Source organism: Podarcis tiliguerta (genome assembly GCF_965153285.1).
Source record: "Podarcis tiliguerta genome assembly, chromosome: 17".
NCBI lineage: Eukaryota > Metazoa > Chordata > Lepidosauria > Squamata > Lacertidae > Podarcis > Podarcis tiliguerta.
Genome location: NC_139550.1, coordinates 20,900,412 through 20,915,234, shown reverse-complemented (window position 1 = coordinate 20,915,234; position 14,823 = coordinate 20,900,412). Strand labels below are relative to the sequence as shown.

The 14,823-nt window shown below is 41.9% G+C and overlaps 1 protein-coding gene across 2 annotated transcripts in view; it reads right to left on the bottom strand.

Moving 5' to 3' along the window:
* Positions 1–14,823, bottom strand: part of GLDC (glycine decarboxylase) — a 39,196-nt gene that overhangs the window by 8,180 nt on the left and 16,193 nt on the right. For both annotated transcript variants that reach the window (XM_083419603.1, XM_083419604.1), the window contains exons 5-17: positions 14,337–14,414; positions 13,433–13,580; positions 12,745–12,941; positions 11,840–11,936; positions 10,675–10,780; positions 9,930–10,069; positions 8,431–8,511; positions 7,106–7,203; positions 5,607–5,691; positions 5,419–5,460; positions 4,441–4,583; positions 2,561–2,636; positions 270–395 (exon numbers count right to left, since the gene is read on the bottom strand). In XM_083419603.1, coding sequence (XP_083275729.1) covers positions 270–395; positions 2,561–2,636; positions 4,441–4,583; positions 5,419–5,460; positions 5,607–5,691; positions 7,106–7,203; positions 8,431–8,511; positions 9,930–10,069; positions 10,675–10,780; positions 11,840–11,936; positions 12,745–12,941; positions 13,433–13,580; positions 14,337–14,414 — 1,417 coding nt within the window. The remainder of the gene's footprint in view (positions 1–269; positions 396–2,560; positions 2,637–4,440; positions 4,584–5,418; positions 5,461–5,606; positions 5,692–7,105; positions 7,204–8,430; positions 8,512–9,929; positions 10,070–10,674; positions 10,781–11,839; positions 11,937–12,744; positions 12,942–13,432; positions 13,581–14,336; positions 14,415–14,823) is intronic.

The window sequence follows — 14,823 nt, the reverse complement described above, 5'->3', positions numbered from 1 at the left end:
TCTGGTTTCCACTCAAATTGTAGCAAATAAGAGGGAAAATAACCATGAAAAACGGACACACTACAGAACTGACTCTCAAAATAAGACAGGCTATCACACATGTTAACAACTGAAGCTACACATTTAAGTTTTGCATAGTATTATGCCAAAAAAAGAGAGACAGGCACAACTTCCTCTTCTATGTAATTTTATATGCCCATTGAAAATTAAAGTTTTTAGCCGAAGCTTATAATACCGTAATGCATTCAAAAGAAGGGCAACCAACTCACCATAGCCTTAAGATGAACGATATCAATGCTTCCATTTTTATCCACTTCTACTGGCTGAATCTTCATCCCTGCCATCTGAGCACTGGCTGGGTTGGTGCCATGGGCAGATTTAGGAATGAGACAAACCTTAATGGAGGGGAAAGTTAAGAGAGCGTCAACCTTGCAAAAGCCAACTAAAGATATATTTTGCAGCCCTCTGAACTCTCTTCAGGTGTTCAGTTTGATCACATGAAGGGGGAAGAGGGAGAATTCTGAATGTGGGAGAATTCTGCTCCTCCAGGAAGCTGTGCATGCCAGGGGCATTCCCCCCCGCCGCCCGGAAATGCCATCTGAGTTAGTTTGGCGGGAGCTCCTTTATTAGTGCGTGCAAGTTAGTAAATGAAAAACGGTGGTACTTTAGACAGTGGTGCTTCGCAACCCCACAGAAAGCGAGAGGAAAAGAAACTGCAATAAATTATGGCTGATAAATATTTCTGAATGGGGGAGTCATCAGATCTAAAAAGATGCCTATTCTGCAGCAAAAGCTGAATCAAATAGTATGTCGCTAATTCATTGACTGTGGGAAGAAGAAAACAGACGTCTCCTTGCTTCATAGATTCAGGCAGGTAGCTGTGTTGGTCTGACGCAGACAAAATAAAAAAATAAAAAAAATAAAAATTGTCCAGTAGCACCTAAGAGACCAACTAAGTTAGTTCTGGGTATAAGCTGAAGAAGTGTGCATGCACACGAAAGCTTATACCCAGAACTAAGTTGGACTCTAAGGTGCTACTGGATAATTTTTTAATTTTTAAAATTTATTCCTTGCTTCATGGTTATGATTCAACTATACAGAGTAAACAGCAAATGTTTATCTGCTATTTAGTTTTTTATATTGGGTGCATTGGGCTGGGTGGGGAAGCAAGAGGCGGAATTTTTAAATGAAGCCCTAATAATAGATTGTTTGTTGAAAAGCAAAGATATTGATGCTAATACTTCTGCATGTTCAAAGTATCCTAGCTATGAATTTCAATTAACAACACTGCTCTAATCCCAGCACAAAAGCCTTCTGGCTGCCCCAGTGAGGTTTTGAAAAATCACAGTACCCAGAGCCAGCCCCTGGCATGCCCTTTCTTCTAATCTCAACTCTGCTTTCATGCCACTAATGAGCTAGCTCCTGGATTTCTGCAGCAAAACCGCACAATGTGTGCCTAGCTGCACTCCAGATACAACAGAATATACTGTACTTCAGCAACAACTTTCATTGATGGGCAGATAACTGAGGAACGAAAACAGACCAACAACCACTTTCAATAAACCTGTGCCATGCTTTGGTATGGATTATGTTTCACTCTTTGCTGCCATACTGTGAGTTGTTGGTTGGGGTACATGAATTTTGGCTGGCTTTGGCACAGGACTGAACTTCAGAAACAGAGAGAGGATTCTGAAACCCAGAAGTATTGCTATACTGAACCCCTGTTCCTGACACGGCAAGGAGAAAATAGTTCCCATAGTCATAGTGAGTTGGGGCCGGGAGGAGAGAAATTAAATGCAGAGAGGTCCCTAAACCCAGATGCTTAGGAAGTCAATGTAATTTTATTCTGTTTTAGTATTTTAACATTTGTAGGCTTTAAAGTAGGGTTGTGTTTTTTCTTGTTTTATCTTTTTATAAGCCGCTTTGAGGGTTTTGCTTTTTTTTTTACAATCAAGTAGTGCATTAATTTTATTAAATAAATAATAAATAAACTGCAAAAACCAGAATGAGCTCAGCAGAGGCAGGCACCACAAACGTTCTTCCTAAAATAAAAGATAGCCACTCACAACTGACCAGAACATTTATGGACTCCTGGTAAGTAATGTCTCTACTCTAACAATAAGGGCTTTAGGTATCCCACGTGTTTACGGAACTGCTTCAACGTGGGACACAAAATATGGTTTCTTCCCTCTATCTGTTCCCTTGTAAAGTGAAAACGGTAAGTTTACCGTTTATTATGCAGTTCTGCATAATAGAACTACTGATTAAAAGTCATGTGGTTTAACAGTGATCTGTGGCACTTACCGGTGGTATTTATGGAATCCTGACAGAATGGCTACTTGTGCACAAAAGGGAAAGATGTTTGCAATGTAGTTAGTCTCTCAATAAAAAGGATAGTGGATGCAAAGGTAAACAGAGGAGTTCTTGCCCATGCAAACAGGCCCCAAATCATACATTCAGTACAGCCATGCATTGATAAACAAGTGCCACCCCAGGCATGACTAGTAGCATGCAGGATTGTCAGTTCAGGAGTTTAAAAAAGTTCATCTTTTTTACTTACACTTCTGTGCCATTCTCCTTTTGAATTTAAATAAGACTTGATTGCAGCAAGTCCAGCATATTCGCCTTGAGCTCCACTGCAAGACCACAAAGCTTATTATAATATACGCGTCTGAGCAGCTCGGCTCAGCATCCAGTTTTTGAAAATTTAGTTAATCAAGTCAGTTTAATCATTCACCAGGAACAAGTATCGTTCATGTCTACAATTTGGGCTGCGCACCCATATCCTGTCTAGCTGAAATATATACACACAGAAAATAGATGTGAAATATAATCTCTTATTGGTGCATGACACAAATTAAGACATTTGAGATGAACAGATTCTCATCTCTAAGCAGTTCATGCTACAGTATAGCCTTTTTGCTTTTCCTGGAGAAGTCAAGAAAAACGCCAGGATATTCCGTTAACCAGCATATTGTAGCAATGCTGTTCATTACAGTTGGCCATTCCTGGCCTGGCCTTTAACATATTTAACATTTGTTTAAAAACCTGAAGCATTTTTGTTAGGGATTGTAGGGAAAGATCTGCCAAAAAAGGTGAAAAACATCTTCATGTATGTGACAATGGCTGCGAGAGTTCTAGTAGCACAAGGATGGAAGACTGAAGAAGCCCCAACTAAAGAATCATGGCAAGAAAAATTGATGGACTATGCAGAACTGGCAAAACTGACATATAAGCTACGGGACAAGGATAACTGTGACTTTAAAGATGAATGGGAACCCTTTACAAAGTATTCGAAGATGCAACAAAGCGAACTGGACTCCTTGGCTGGTTTTGAATAAACATTCACAAACTTTTTATTGATAATAATCAGCTAAATAGTTTGAGGATCTATACAACTGTGTAACATGCAGAAAACAGCATTCTTAGAGAAACCAAAGACTGGAACTGAGGGAAGTCGGGGTGGGTGGGTGGGGGTGGGTGGGTTTTGTGTGGGAGGGTGGGGGGAGGGAGGAAAAATGGGGGGGGAATAAAGGTGATATGTTTCTGGATAATATGTTTTGTTTTAACTTTGAATTTAAAAAGTTAAAAAACCCAAACAAACAGAGATGGGAAAAAAAAGGATATTCAGTTAACCAGCATATTGTAGCAATGCTGTTCATTACAGTTGGCCATTCCTGACCTGGCCTTTAACATAGCCATGTTCAAATATATAAAAGGATGTCACATAGAGGAGGGAGAAAGGTTGTTTTCTGCTGCTCCAGAGAAGCGGACACGGAGCAATGGATCCAAACTACAAGAAAGAAGATTCCACCTAAACATTAGGAAGAACTTCCTGACAGTAAGAGATGTTCGACAGTGGAATTTGCTGCCAAGGAGTGTGGTGGAGTCTCCTTCTTTGGAGGTCTTTAAGCAGAGGCTTGACAACCATATGTCAGGAGTGCTCTGATGGTGTTTCCTGCTTGGCAGGGGGTTGGACTCGATGGCCCTTGTGGTCTCCTCCAACTCTATGATTCTATATTTAACAACGGTGAGCAAATTTGCCAGTAGGGCTTCTTCTGTCTCAGGGCTTCTGCAGTGGGGAAAACTCTTGCCATTGAAGGGAAGTGACCAAACTGCTGTCATTTCACAGAGGTTCTCCAAATCACAGGCACCTTCAGAAATCAGATAGTTGCTACTGGAACCAAAAGCTCTGCCTATCCATGTAGACACCCAAAATGTAATCGTTTTCACTACATCAGCTCAAACCTTTCATTCCGGAGCTGTCTATTGTACCACATGCACACATGCCATTTGTCACATGTGATGGTGCAACATGCAGTAGGTGTGCTAGGAGGAATATCAGGGTAGGGAAATGGATGTGTGAAACAGCCCTTAGGAAAAGCAGGAAGTACGGCAAGTGTGCCTGAAAAACACTGGTTCAAGCAAGATTGTTCCTACCTGTTCGGTTGAAAAGAAATTCTGTCATAGCCTGTTATCTCACACAGATCCTTCTCAAGCTCCCTGAAAAGCTGCTGGTATCCTTGAGCCTGATCTAGAGGTACAAAGGGGTGGATATTGGCAAATTCTTTCCACGTAATCGGCTGCAGAAAAGAAAAACACAAACACGGAAAGGAAAGTGAATACTTTTGGGTTGTAGAATTTTTGTACACCAATTATAAAGGATACTTATGATATATGACTCTTAGGTTTCCACACTGTAAGAATAGGTTGCACATTATCAGCTAGAAAACATGATTATGAACTAGAAAAAAACCACATTTTTTAAAAATACAAATCAAATGCCATTAAAAGTCACCAGTATACTATTTTCTGCATTACAGAACTGATTCATTTTGCTGAACAGTTTTGAATATAAATAATCTAGAAAGCTGTATGAAATAGAGCAGGCTTCCTCAACCTTGGCCCTCCAGATGTTTTGAGACTACAATTCCCATCATCCCTGACCACTGGTCCTGCTAGCTAGGGATCATGGGAGTTGCAGGCCAAAAAAAACATCTGGAGGGCAGAGGTTGAGGAAGCCTGAAGTAGAGCAAATATTTAAGGCAAATATTATCAAATACGTCTCTACCCTTTTGAATTGAAATAGGATTCTGTGTCCAAGTTATCTTAAAGTGGATTCCACAACTTTCTTGTTTATCTACAATGATGCATAGTGGGCGCATCATAGCAAGTGGTTCCTGTGATTTCAATTTTTATTTCAAAAACTACCATACACCCAAGGTTGCTGGGACCATTCACAAGAGCACTTCAACAAGGATCTCACCAAGACACAAAATACTCCTAGGAGAAGAAAGCTTATTTAAATCTACCCCCAATCTTTAATTTTACTTAATGTTCACATGGAATTCTGGGGGAAGGGCTATTATTGCTTGATTAGCTACACATCTCTCAGAAAATAAAAATGAAAAAGCTTACTGTAAGTTCTGATGAGCTATTCAACTTCATTGTACAGGATCCCTGAGGAACAGAAAATGTAGTCAGTAGGTAAAAACATTAAAACAAAAACAAAAATCATGCAGAAGAAGAGAAAACGTAGTCAGTATATTTCAACCAAGGACACCAGCAACTGCCATTTTTTTTTCCCTTTTTAAATTAATACCTACCAAAGGAATCATGCTGTGAACTAAGGAAATATCTTTGTTTTCTAATCTCTTCATATACCGGACAATATTTGTTTCAGAATGATAGCTGGAGACACAAAAACTGATGTTAGCAAACCAGTTACTCACACAAGCCATGAAATACATAAAACAATGAAAACCGCTGGACCTTTCCTACCCCGTCTTCAACTTTCTTATTTATCTCAAAAACTGAAGTTAAATTTACTTTTTCTACATAATGCAAACAGTGCAAATATAATAAGCACTAATTGGTTAAAAAGTTTGTCCGAATCCAGAATTGTGGTTAAGGTCTCTCCTCCTTAATCATGGTCTATAGCTAAGGTTTGCCCTATGGCTGGATGTTTCGGTTAAGCAGGAGAGACTTCCACATTGATCCTGGATTTGGATATGCTAAACCAAACCTTGGTTTAGCCTGGAGAAACCCAACTGGGTGCAAAATGGGAGCCAGCCTGTTCACACGGTAACAGTAAACCAAACCTGGACTTACTCTGAAGTACAAACCAGGTCATGGTGTGCTACTTAGTAGAACCATGACCGTCCCATGAACAGTATGCCCATGCTATCAAGTGATAATGTCAGGGAACTGCCATTGACTCAGGGGTGAGGGGGGGGGGAAAGGTGGATGGATTACAGAGAGCCCCCAAAGATCGTGGGAAGCAGCACCTCCTCAGCGGAGGAAGGAAGCCACGCCTCTAGTGGGGAGGAGGTGCAGGGCTCGGAGGAGGCAAGGCGGTGCCAGGACACCTTGTCTGAGCAAGTGGGGAGGAGGGAGGTCCCCCCTTTACCCACGCCTCCCTTGCGCAGAAGGCTTTTGCGCCGAGAGGGAAGGCGTAGGCTGGGGGTCAAGAGACTACTCTGCTGGGGAAGATTTAAGGACCACACACTCTCAGATTCTGCTAGTGAATGAGCAAGACGTGGAATAGAGGCGCTCTGTATTGTAAAGGTTTTTAGCATCAATAATAAAGCTTTAGAACAGACCAGTGAGGCACCTTGCCTGATTGCTCTCGAGCAACCACCCGATAGCCAGAACAGATAGATATGGGATTGCTAGATTGAGGCATTTCTGCCCACAGTTATTTAGGCTGCAATGTAAATATGAATGATAAAAACGTAAGCTAGGCAACTCAATCCTTAACTTGCCCTGTGTCATAAGCGTCAAATCCCCAGGGTCCTGGATCCCACAAGTCTCTATGTCAACACGGCCCCCTCCCAGCGTGAACACGCTAAGTCACCAAACCCCACTACATGTGCGAGAGATCACAGAATGCTGGGGGGGGGGGGGATGATGACGTAGAGCGCCCCCTGGTGACGGCGGCAGTCCTAGGCATCCGCAGTTGCGGGGACAAGCTGCCGCCACTGCCCCATGGCTTACATCACAGCAATGTTTTGAAATACTAAACCAAATTTCTCTCTCACAATTATAATCTCGTAGACTTCTTTTCTCAGATGATATCAAGGGGAAATTAATTAATTTCACAAACCTGTTGAATACCTGATGTGTTAGGAATTTCGATGTTCTCTTAAACGCAGTGCCAAAAATACCTCTCGTTTCTCCGTCCATGCTCTCAGCAACCAGTTCCTTTCAAAACAAGACAGACGGGGGGGGGGGTCTTAAGACATTACTCGTTATCTCTCAAAAAGAATTTATTCTGTCAGGTAGTAGGGAAAAAATTGTCCTTGTTTCAGCACTTCTGCTTTCATGGTATTTGTGTAAACGCAAATCTTTCTCCAGCTCTCTGGATACAGGGAAACCCTGTTATGCCTAATTCAAAAGCAAATTGCTCTTAAAAGAAGACTACCATGAGCATTTTGTCTGCTAGGATATTTTCTTTAAAAGTTTTCTCTTAATCTGAAGTATGTACACGACATAAGAATTAGAAATATCTGGGTATACACTTCTAGTCTTTCAGAAGGTGGAAATAACATTTAGTTCCCATAAATCAAAGTCATTAGAGGAGTTTTTTTTAATAAATAAATTGGGGAAGGTAGAAGAATTTTCTTTACTGGCCCACCCTTCTCATTGCTGAAAACTAAGATTTCCTACCATATCTTGTGTAATGCAGAATTTTGGTGCAGTACAAGTTGATTAAATCAAACTCAGATCCCTCATTATCTCACAAAACAATACGCAAACCTCCTTAGCAAGAGGTGGAAGTGGAGAATTAAATCACCAAGGCAGCTGTCCATTTAAGGACTCAAAATTTAATATTGGCAGTTTGCATTTCTTAGTACAGAAAGTATTGATCTGATGGGAAGAGATATTTCCTATTCTAATTAATTCAAGAGGGTTCTGGAAGCTTCTCGTGTGAAAGAAATAAGCAGAAGGTTCGTGATGTTTGGGTTATTCCTTCAGAGAAGCTGAGTACAGCTGGCTTAAGCTGGTTTTGTGATCTCTTTCTGTCAAGGTCATGACCATAATAGTAAGGCCAGGAGGAGCCTGGGTTTCACTTTCTCTTCCCTCCAGTGTGGTGTTCTGTACATAGTATGCTTAGTATTAAGGTTTAATCTTATTATAAATTATTTTAAGTTTAAGTTAAGTCTGCTGCAACTGGATTTCTTATGGACAGTGCCAATCCAGAATATATTGGATTTGTGACCATTATGCTTCAGTAGCCTTCAGTAGCAGTAAAGCTCTGCTGGATGAAACACAATTGCCTCTGGTCTATTATTTAGGAATCCTGCAACGTGCTTAAGTTTCTACTCTGCTAACTATATGCTGGAGTTCTGCTCTGGATCAACATTGAGTAGAATACATGACAGAGTCTACCAATTAAACGTTAAGCACTCTGATCTGCGATCTACTTACAGCGGAAGATTCACAACCAAAGATCCATAACAAGTCATCCAGGTCTTTCTCAGTTACAGTTTCATCTAGAGATACTCCAAGCTATTGACAGTTAGAAGGGAGAAAGCAAAGTTTAGTACTGAAAAAACAGTGTACTTTCAAAGAGCACATAACAAAACATTAAAGTAGTGAAACAACTGTTGACATTTCACCAACGTGATGTGAAGGTCCCTATTACTGCAACAGGAGCGAAAAAGTAAAAAAAAATTCTCATCAGGTTCAAATGATACTGGTGGAAGCTTACAATAATCTTTTTGCATTTTCAGTAGCTCCATGGGTTTAATACTGTATATGCAATTCTTCTAGCCTTAACTGTAGAAGTGCATCATGTTTTACAAAACTGTGCTTAGTAATTTCAGCAAACTTCCACTATGTATCAGTTATTTAAAATTTAGGGGAAGAATTCAATGTAGTGCTAAGGAGAAGGTGTTATCAGTATTAGCATTTCTGATTGCCTAATGGAATGACTGACCTTCACCTCAACCCATGTACTATGGGGTTACCTTGACCCCCCCAAGCCAATCTGGAGGATGGGGAAGGCAAGGAAGAAAATCTCCCTGGGTTAGTGGAAGTCCTTGCATAGGCTTCTGCTAGTGGCACCAGTAAATGGAATCTGCCCCTTACATTTTCCCCCTCTAATGAAAGTGAACTCAGAAAATGTGAAGCAGAATTTAAAAATTCAGACCCAAAAAAGAAAAGGGTATGCAACACTCCCTCTCTCTACAATTGATTTATCTCTCAATAAATCTGTCTGGATAATTCTAATACATCATGTTACGGAAGCTTCAGGTTATGTGTTTTCAGGTTGCGGACCGCGGGAAACCTGGAAGTACCGGAACGGGTTACTTCCGGGTTTCGCCGCTCACGCATGCGCAGAAGTGCCAAATTGCGCTGGCGCCTGCGCAGACACGGCGCTTCAGGATGCGAACGCTGCGGGTTGTGGACATGCCTCTGTCACGGATTACGTCTGCAACCCAAGGTTTTCACTGTATAGCGTTACTATTGTATGTTGACTTTCTAACCTAGGCAGGCTCCCAATTTTCCCCAGTTCTTCTGTGACTATCAGAGGGTTCTTGTTTTCCAGAGATGATCTATGCAAAGTTTCACTTTGGCAGTAAGATCAAGACCAACTTCAGAGTGACACACAACATAGACAGGATTGTTTGGGGCTTCCTGGCTAAAGCACAGCCAGTCCTTTCATATATCATGCTCAAAATTGTTTTCATTTTTAGGCAATCCCAGAAGATTTGCATCAAATCTGCCTTTGATCTTTTACATCTCCAATAATGCATATCTGACTGTATATTTTATTCAGTCTATCTGAAGTTAGATACCACCATCAAGTCAAGTGCAGCCTTGATTTTTCTCCTTCACACTAATCATAGGAAAGTTTTTAGACAACCAGCCCCAATGTGACATTGAAAGGAAAACATCCAAGAATAAATTTAGCCATCACTTACTGTACCATCATTGTAAATCCGGAGGTTTATCTGCCTCTGGGCTGCTCGGAGCAAGACTTCTTGGATGCCACATCCACACTGGATTTTCAAGGTATCAAAAAATAGGTCATGTTGCAGTTTATGACCAGCTCTCTTCAGACCTAGCAGAAATAACATGTGAACTCTTCGCTCCACTGGCTGCTCACATTTCTATAATGTTCTGCATATAATATGCAGTATTTTGGTTGATACGGTTTTCAACAACAAAATGCTGGGATTATGGATTTCTACTGGTGTTATAACAGGCTTGCCTAAATTTGTTCAGAGTTGGCAGGTGGGGGAAAGACTGGTAGCCAAATCTGTCTTATGAATCACTATAAACTGCACTGTTGCCTATTTCCCCACCTCGTCTGGTTCCTCAGATATGCAATCTTCCAATTTATCTTAATCCTAGTTCAGAGTTTCAATTTCTTCTGCTAAAGCTCTTCCTTGAGTGCCTATTTTATCAGATATTTACCATAGAGCTGTTTCAAAGTGAAAGGGTCTCCCTTATCATGTCTACATTTTTTCTGGTTAATAATCAAGTTTTATTATACAAGTTTAGTATTTTATTACATAAAATGTTTTATTTGCACTTGTTGTTTACTACCCTGGAATGAAGACCAGTATACAAATAAGTACATAAAATAGATTTCAGTTGTTGCACAGAATATTCAAATCTTTGAAGAGCCTCCATCATGCAGCCATTAGATTAATTTTAACTCACCTTCAGCTAAGATGAGAGTGGCATTATGCACCCTCCTAGCAATGTGCTTTAGTCCGTTAGCGCCATGGTAGACTCCAAACATAGCAGCCATATTAGCCAGAAGTGCCTAAAAGGCACAAAATTGGGGGGGAAATAAGTCAGTTCACTAGCAGGATAGTGTAAGATTTTTTCAGGGGGGGGGGGGCTTGAAGTATATTAGGAATAAAGAACCCACTAATATTTAAAACATTCTATTTGTAAGGTAAAGGTAAAGGTACCCCTGCCCGTACGGGCCAGTCTTGCCAGACTCTAGGGTTGTGCGCTCATCTCACTCTATAGGCCGGGAGCCAGCGCTGTCCGCAGACACTTCCGGGTCACGTGGCCAGCGTGACAAGCTGCATCTGGTGAGCCAGCGCAGCACACGGAACGCCGTTTACCTTCCCGCTGGTAAGTGGTCCCTATTTATCTACTTGCACCCAGAGGTGCTTTCGAACTGCTAGGTTGGCAGGCGCTGGGACCAAACGACGAGAGCGCATCCCGCCGCAGGGATTCGAACCGCCGACCATGCGATTGGCAAGTCCTAGGTGCTGAGGTTTTACCCACAGCGCCACCCGCGTCCCATGTGCCACCCGCATCCCATATTAGGAATAAAGAACCCACTAATATTTAAAACATTCTATTTGTAATCGAGTTCAAATCAACCCACACAATGAAAAGTTACAATTACATTCCCTACATTTTAAAACAATAATCATTCAGATTTCTTGAATGTAAATTTGCAAGAAAGGCCACATTAAAGAGAAAGTTGTATCTAACTGTGTTCCTCTTCTCTGGAAAAGTTATTTGATCCCAATGAGGTTTCTGCAAAAGGGAGCGGAGGGGTGGTATCTGTCGCTTATCCTTGTGCATTTCCAAATGTGCTCCAAAGGATTCCGGTATCCTTTGGGAAATTGTGGGATATGGCACAAGGTGTTTCAGAGGAAAGCAGGTGCAGTCTTTACAAAAAAAATGATTTCTTTCCCCTCCCGTTCATTCACACCTTTGCCAGCAGAAGCAGCTGGATACTGCCCCAAAATACCCACATATTTTACTATCCCCATATTCAAATAGTGTGACCACAAAATTTAAAAATTTTATAAATCTACTACTTTTTTTAAATGACTGAACTGACTGAAGAAAAGCTCACCTGCGCAGTGCATATGTTGCTTGTAGCCTTATCCCTTCTTATATGCTGTTCTCTGGTTTGCAATGCAAGTCGATACACTTCTTTTCCATTAGCATCCCTTGAGCCATAAAAAGAAAAATGGTTACTCTCTCAACGTAGAGTGGCTCTGCTTTTCTTAATAAAAGGTGACCGGTATACTCAAGAAGGTAATGCAAGGCTAGGATGCTTGAGCAAAATAATTAAAAAGGCATTTAAAAATGCCAAACTGTTCCTGAACCAATCTGTCGGTCAAGGCACCCTCCATTCACTTGAAATCACATGGAACAATTGAGTGCAAAGCCCTCAATAGTGGACAATTCCGCGAAACAAGATGTAAGGACCAGTTTCACAAAGCCTGACAGACTGAGCAAGGGGAACCACGAGCTTGACTGATATAAGCTATGAAATCTACGTTGTGTGCCCTTGACCTAAACCTTATATACTAGTTTCTTGGACACACTCCTCCAATTTAGGCTCTTGAAGGTGCTCCAGTGGGGACACACAATTGTGGAAGTAAAGTTCCAGCTGAACAGAGATGGCGTCTTTGCATATGTAAAGGGATGTATACACAAAATTTAATAAGGAATCCTTTGAAAGTATGGAAGCTCCATGTGGACAGTGGAGCTCTGGATGCAGTAAGTGTGGAAAGTGATTTGAGGGGAGGAAATTATGTTTATATATTAGTGCATATGTAAGTAAAATAGATAAATAAAGAAATCATATTCTAGCCAAGAAGATGTGTGTCTCATATTTGACAAAAAGCTCAAATTACTTCATGGCAAGGGAAATGTGTTATCAGAAGGATGGAGTTTTGCACAATCGCCCGATATGTCTTCAGCACAAGTCCCATGACTAGGATTGAAGCTTTTGGCTTCAAGTTAGCTTACCTTGTAACTCCTACCATTCTTCCAGGCATCATTCGCACCAGGTTTTCCTTGACAGCAAAAAAGGCTGCGTGTGGCCCACCATAACAAAGAGGCACCCCAAACCTCTGGGAGTTGCCCAGAGCGACATCAACACCAAACTCTCCTGGAGGTCTCAAGATGCACAGAGCTAGCAGGTCAGTAGCACAGCAGACTAGAGTCTGAAACAAGGAAAGAGATCAGCATCGTTGTCAAAACAAATGAACCATGGCCTATGTTATGTAATACCAATGGCAATTAACTAAGGTTTAATCAAAGTGATTCTAGTACGTCTCAAAGAAAACAACAATGAGAGAACCAGTAATTTCTTAATTTCATGTTTAATGCAACTGTGCTGGGGTATATAAATTACCTGTTCTCGGTACCTCATCTACAATAAAGAGTATTGTGATGTAAATTTAATCACTATATGAAGCACTAGGAAGAAACCTTGTATCAAATCAGATCATTGGTTCATTCTGAAACAGCTCAACCATTTATTTGTTGAGAGAAGCAGATTTACTCCTACAAACTCTGCATGCAGATCTTTGGCCTCTATTGAAGTCAAATAAGGTTCATTTCTGAAGAGTTTTCTGCAACTACAGTTATAATAAATCTAAATGGTTAAACATACAAAATATGCCAGGAAAAGGTTATGCCTGCTTCATTTTACCCCGTTCTGATGGGCTTGATCAACAAATACAGTGAAGTCTTCCACCTTCCCTTCGGTATCTGGGTACTGGAACAAAACGCCGCTGACATCTTTGCCACTGAAGTCCATTTCATGAGGCAACTTCAACTCAACAATAATGCCGGTGTAACTGGAAAGCAAGAGAAATATACAGGAAATAGTAAGCCATTTCCTGCTTGTAAATGGGTTTTCAACAACATTTACAGATTGGATCCAGACTTTTCCCTTCCACATGTGGGAAGGCTCCTATCCACAGAAAGGTTTTGATCCAGTGGAGGGATCCTGCTGGTGAAGGGGGTGGGGGAGCTGACTTTTGCTGAGTCCTTGCTCCCCCTGCAGACAGTGGCGTAGCGTGGGGGGTGCAGGGGGGGCCGGCCGCACCGGGCGCAACATCTGGGGGGGGCGCGCTCGCACTCGCAGCTCTCTGCCCCTACCTGGCTCACTCACTCTCTCTCACTGCAGTGCTGGCTGTGCGAATCCGATCCGAGCCGCCGGGTCGCCGCCCACTGTGGAGGGGAGGGTGCCAGGTATGTGGTGCGGTGCGGAGAGAGAGCGAGGGACTATCTGGGGGAGGGACAGTGCAGCGGGGGGGGGGCGCAAATTACTTGCCTTGCCCCGGGTGCTGACAACCCACGCTACGCCACTGCCTGCAGAACCCAGCAATACCTCCCACGATGGTTGATGGCCCCCCAGTCCCCTGGAACAGGGTGAGAGGAGGTGCTGGGAGCTAAGGCGGGAGCAGAAATTCGCAAATCTCCTCTCCCTCTCCTGCACAGGAAGAATGTAACCTGATTCAAGGGATGTTCCTGCTGAGAGCAAAGTCTGGATCCAACAAGATACCTACATATCGATTTGAAAGAAATAATGCAACAGAAGTAAACATTACTTTGCTCTGGTTTGCACCACTGCTATCGTCTGAGGATGGCATCGGATGTCGACATAAAACTTCCTCCGCTTATTATGCCTGTTTGGGGGGAGGGGGACACACAAACACACAATGTAATCATTTCAAATATGTTTCATACCATTTTTATTGCAGGCCAACAAGTTTCTACAGCCTACATCATTACTCCTGATTGGCTTGGGTATCTGGCCAATAGTTCACGAAGGGCTGGCAGGAAGTATCCATCAATTACGAAACCAATAAAAACTCAAGCCTGCCACTTAGTTACCAAGATCCACATAAGAAAATTGTGAGGCAAAACACTCAGTTGTTGTTAGAAGATTAGGTACATTCACAGAGAGCCATGAGCCCGAATAACTAAATATTGCTTCCCGTTTTTTGTCAATTGCTTGAGAGGAACAGCAAGGGAAGGTTATCACCCTTTTTGTGGGTTTTCCTAAACCCCCTTGGTTGGTCACTGTGAAAACAG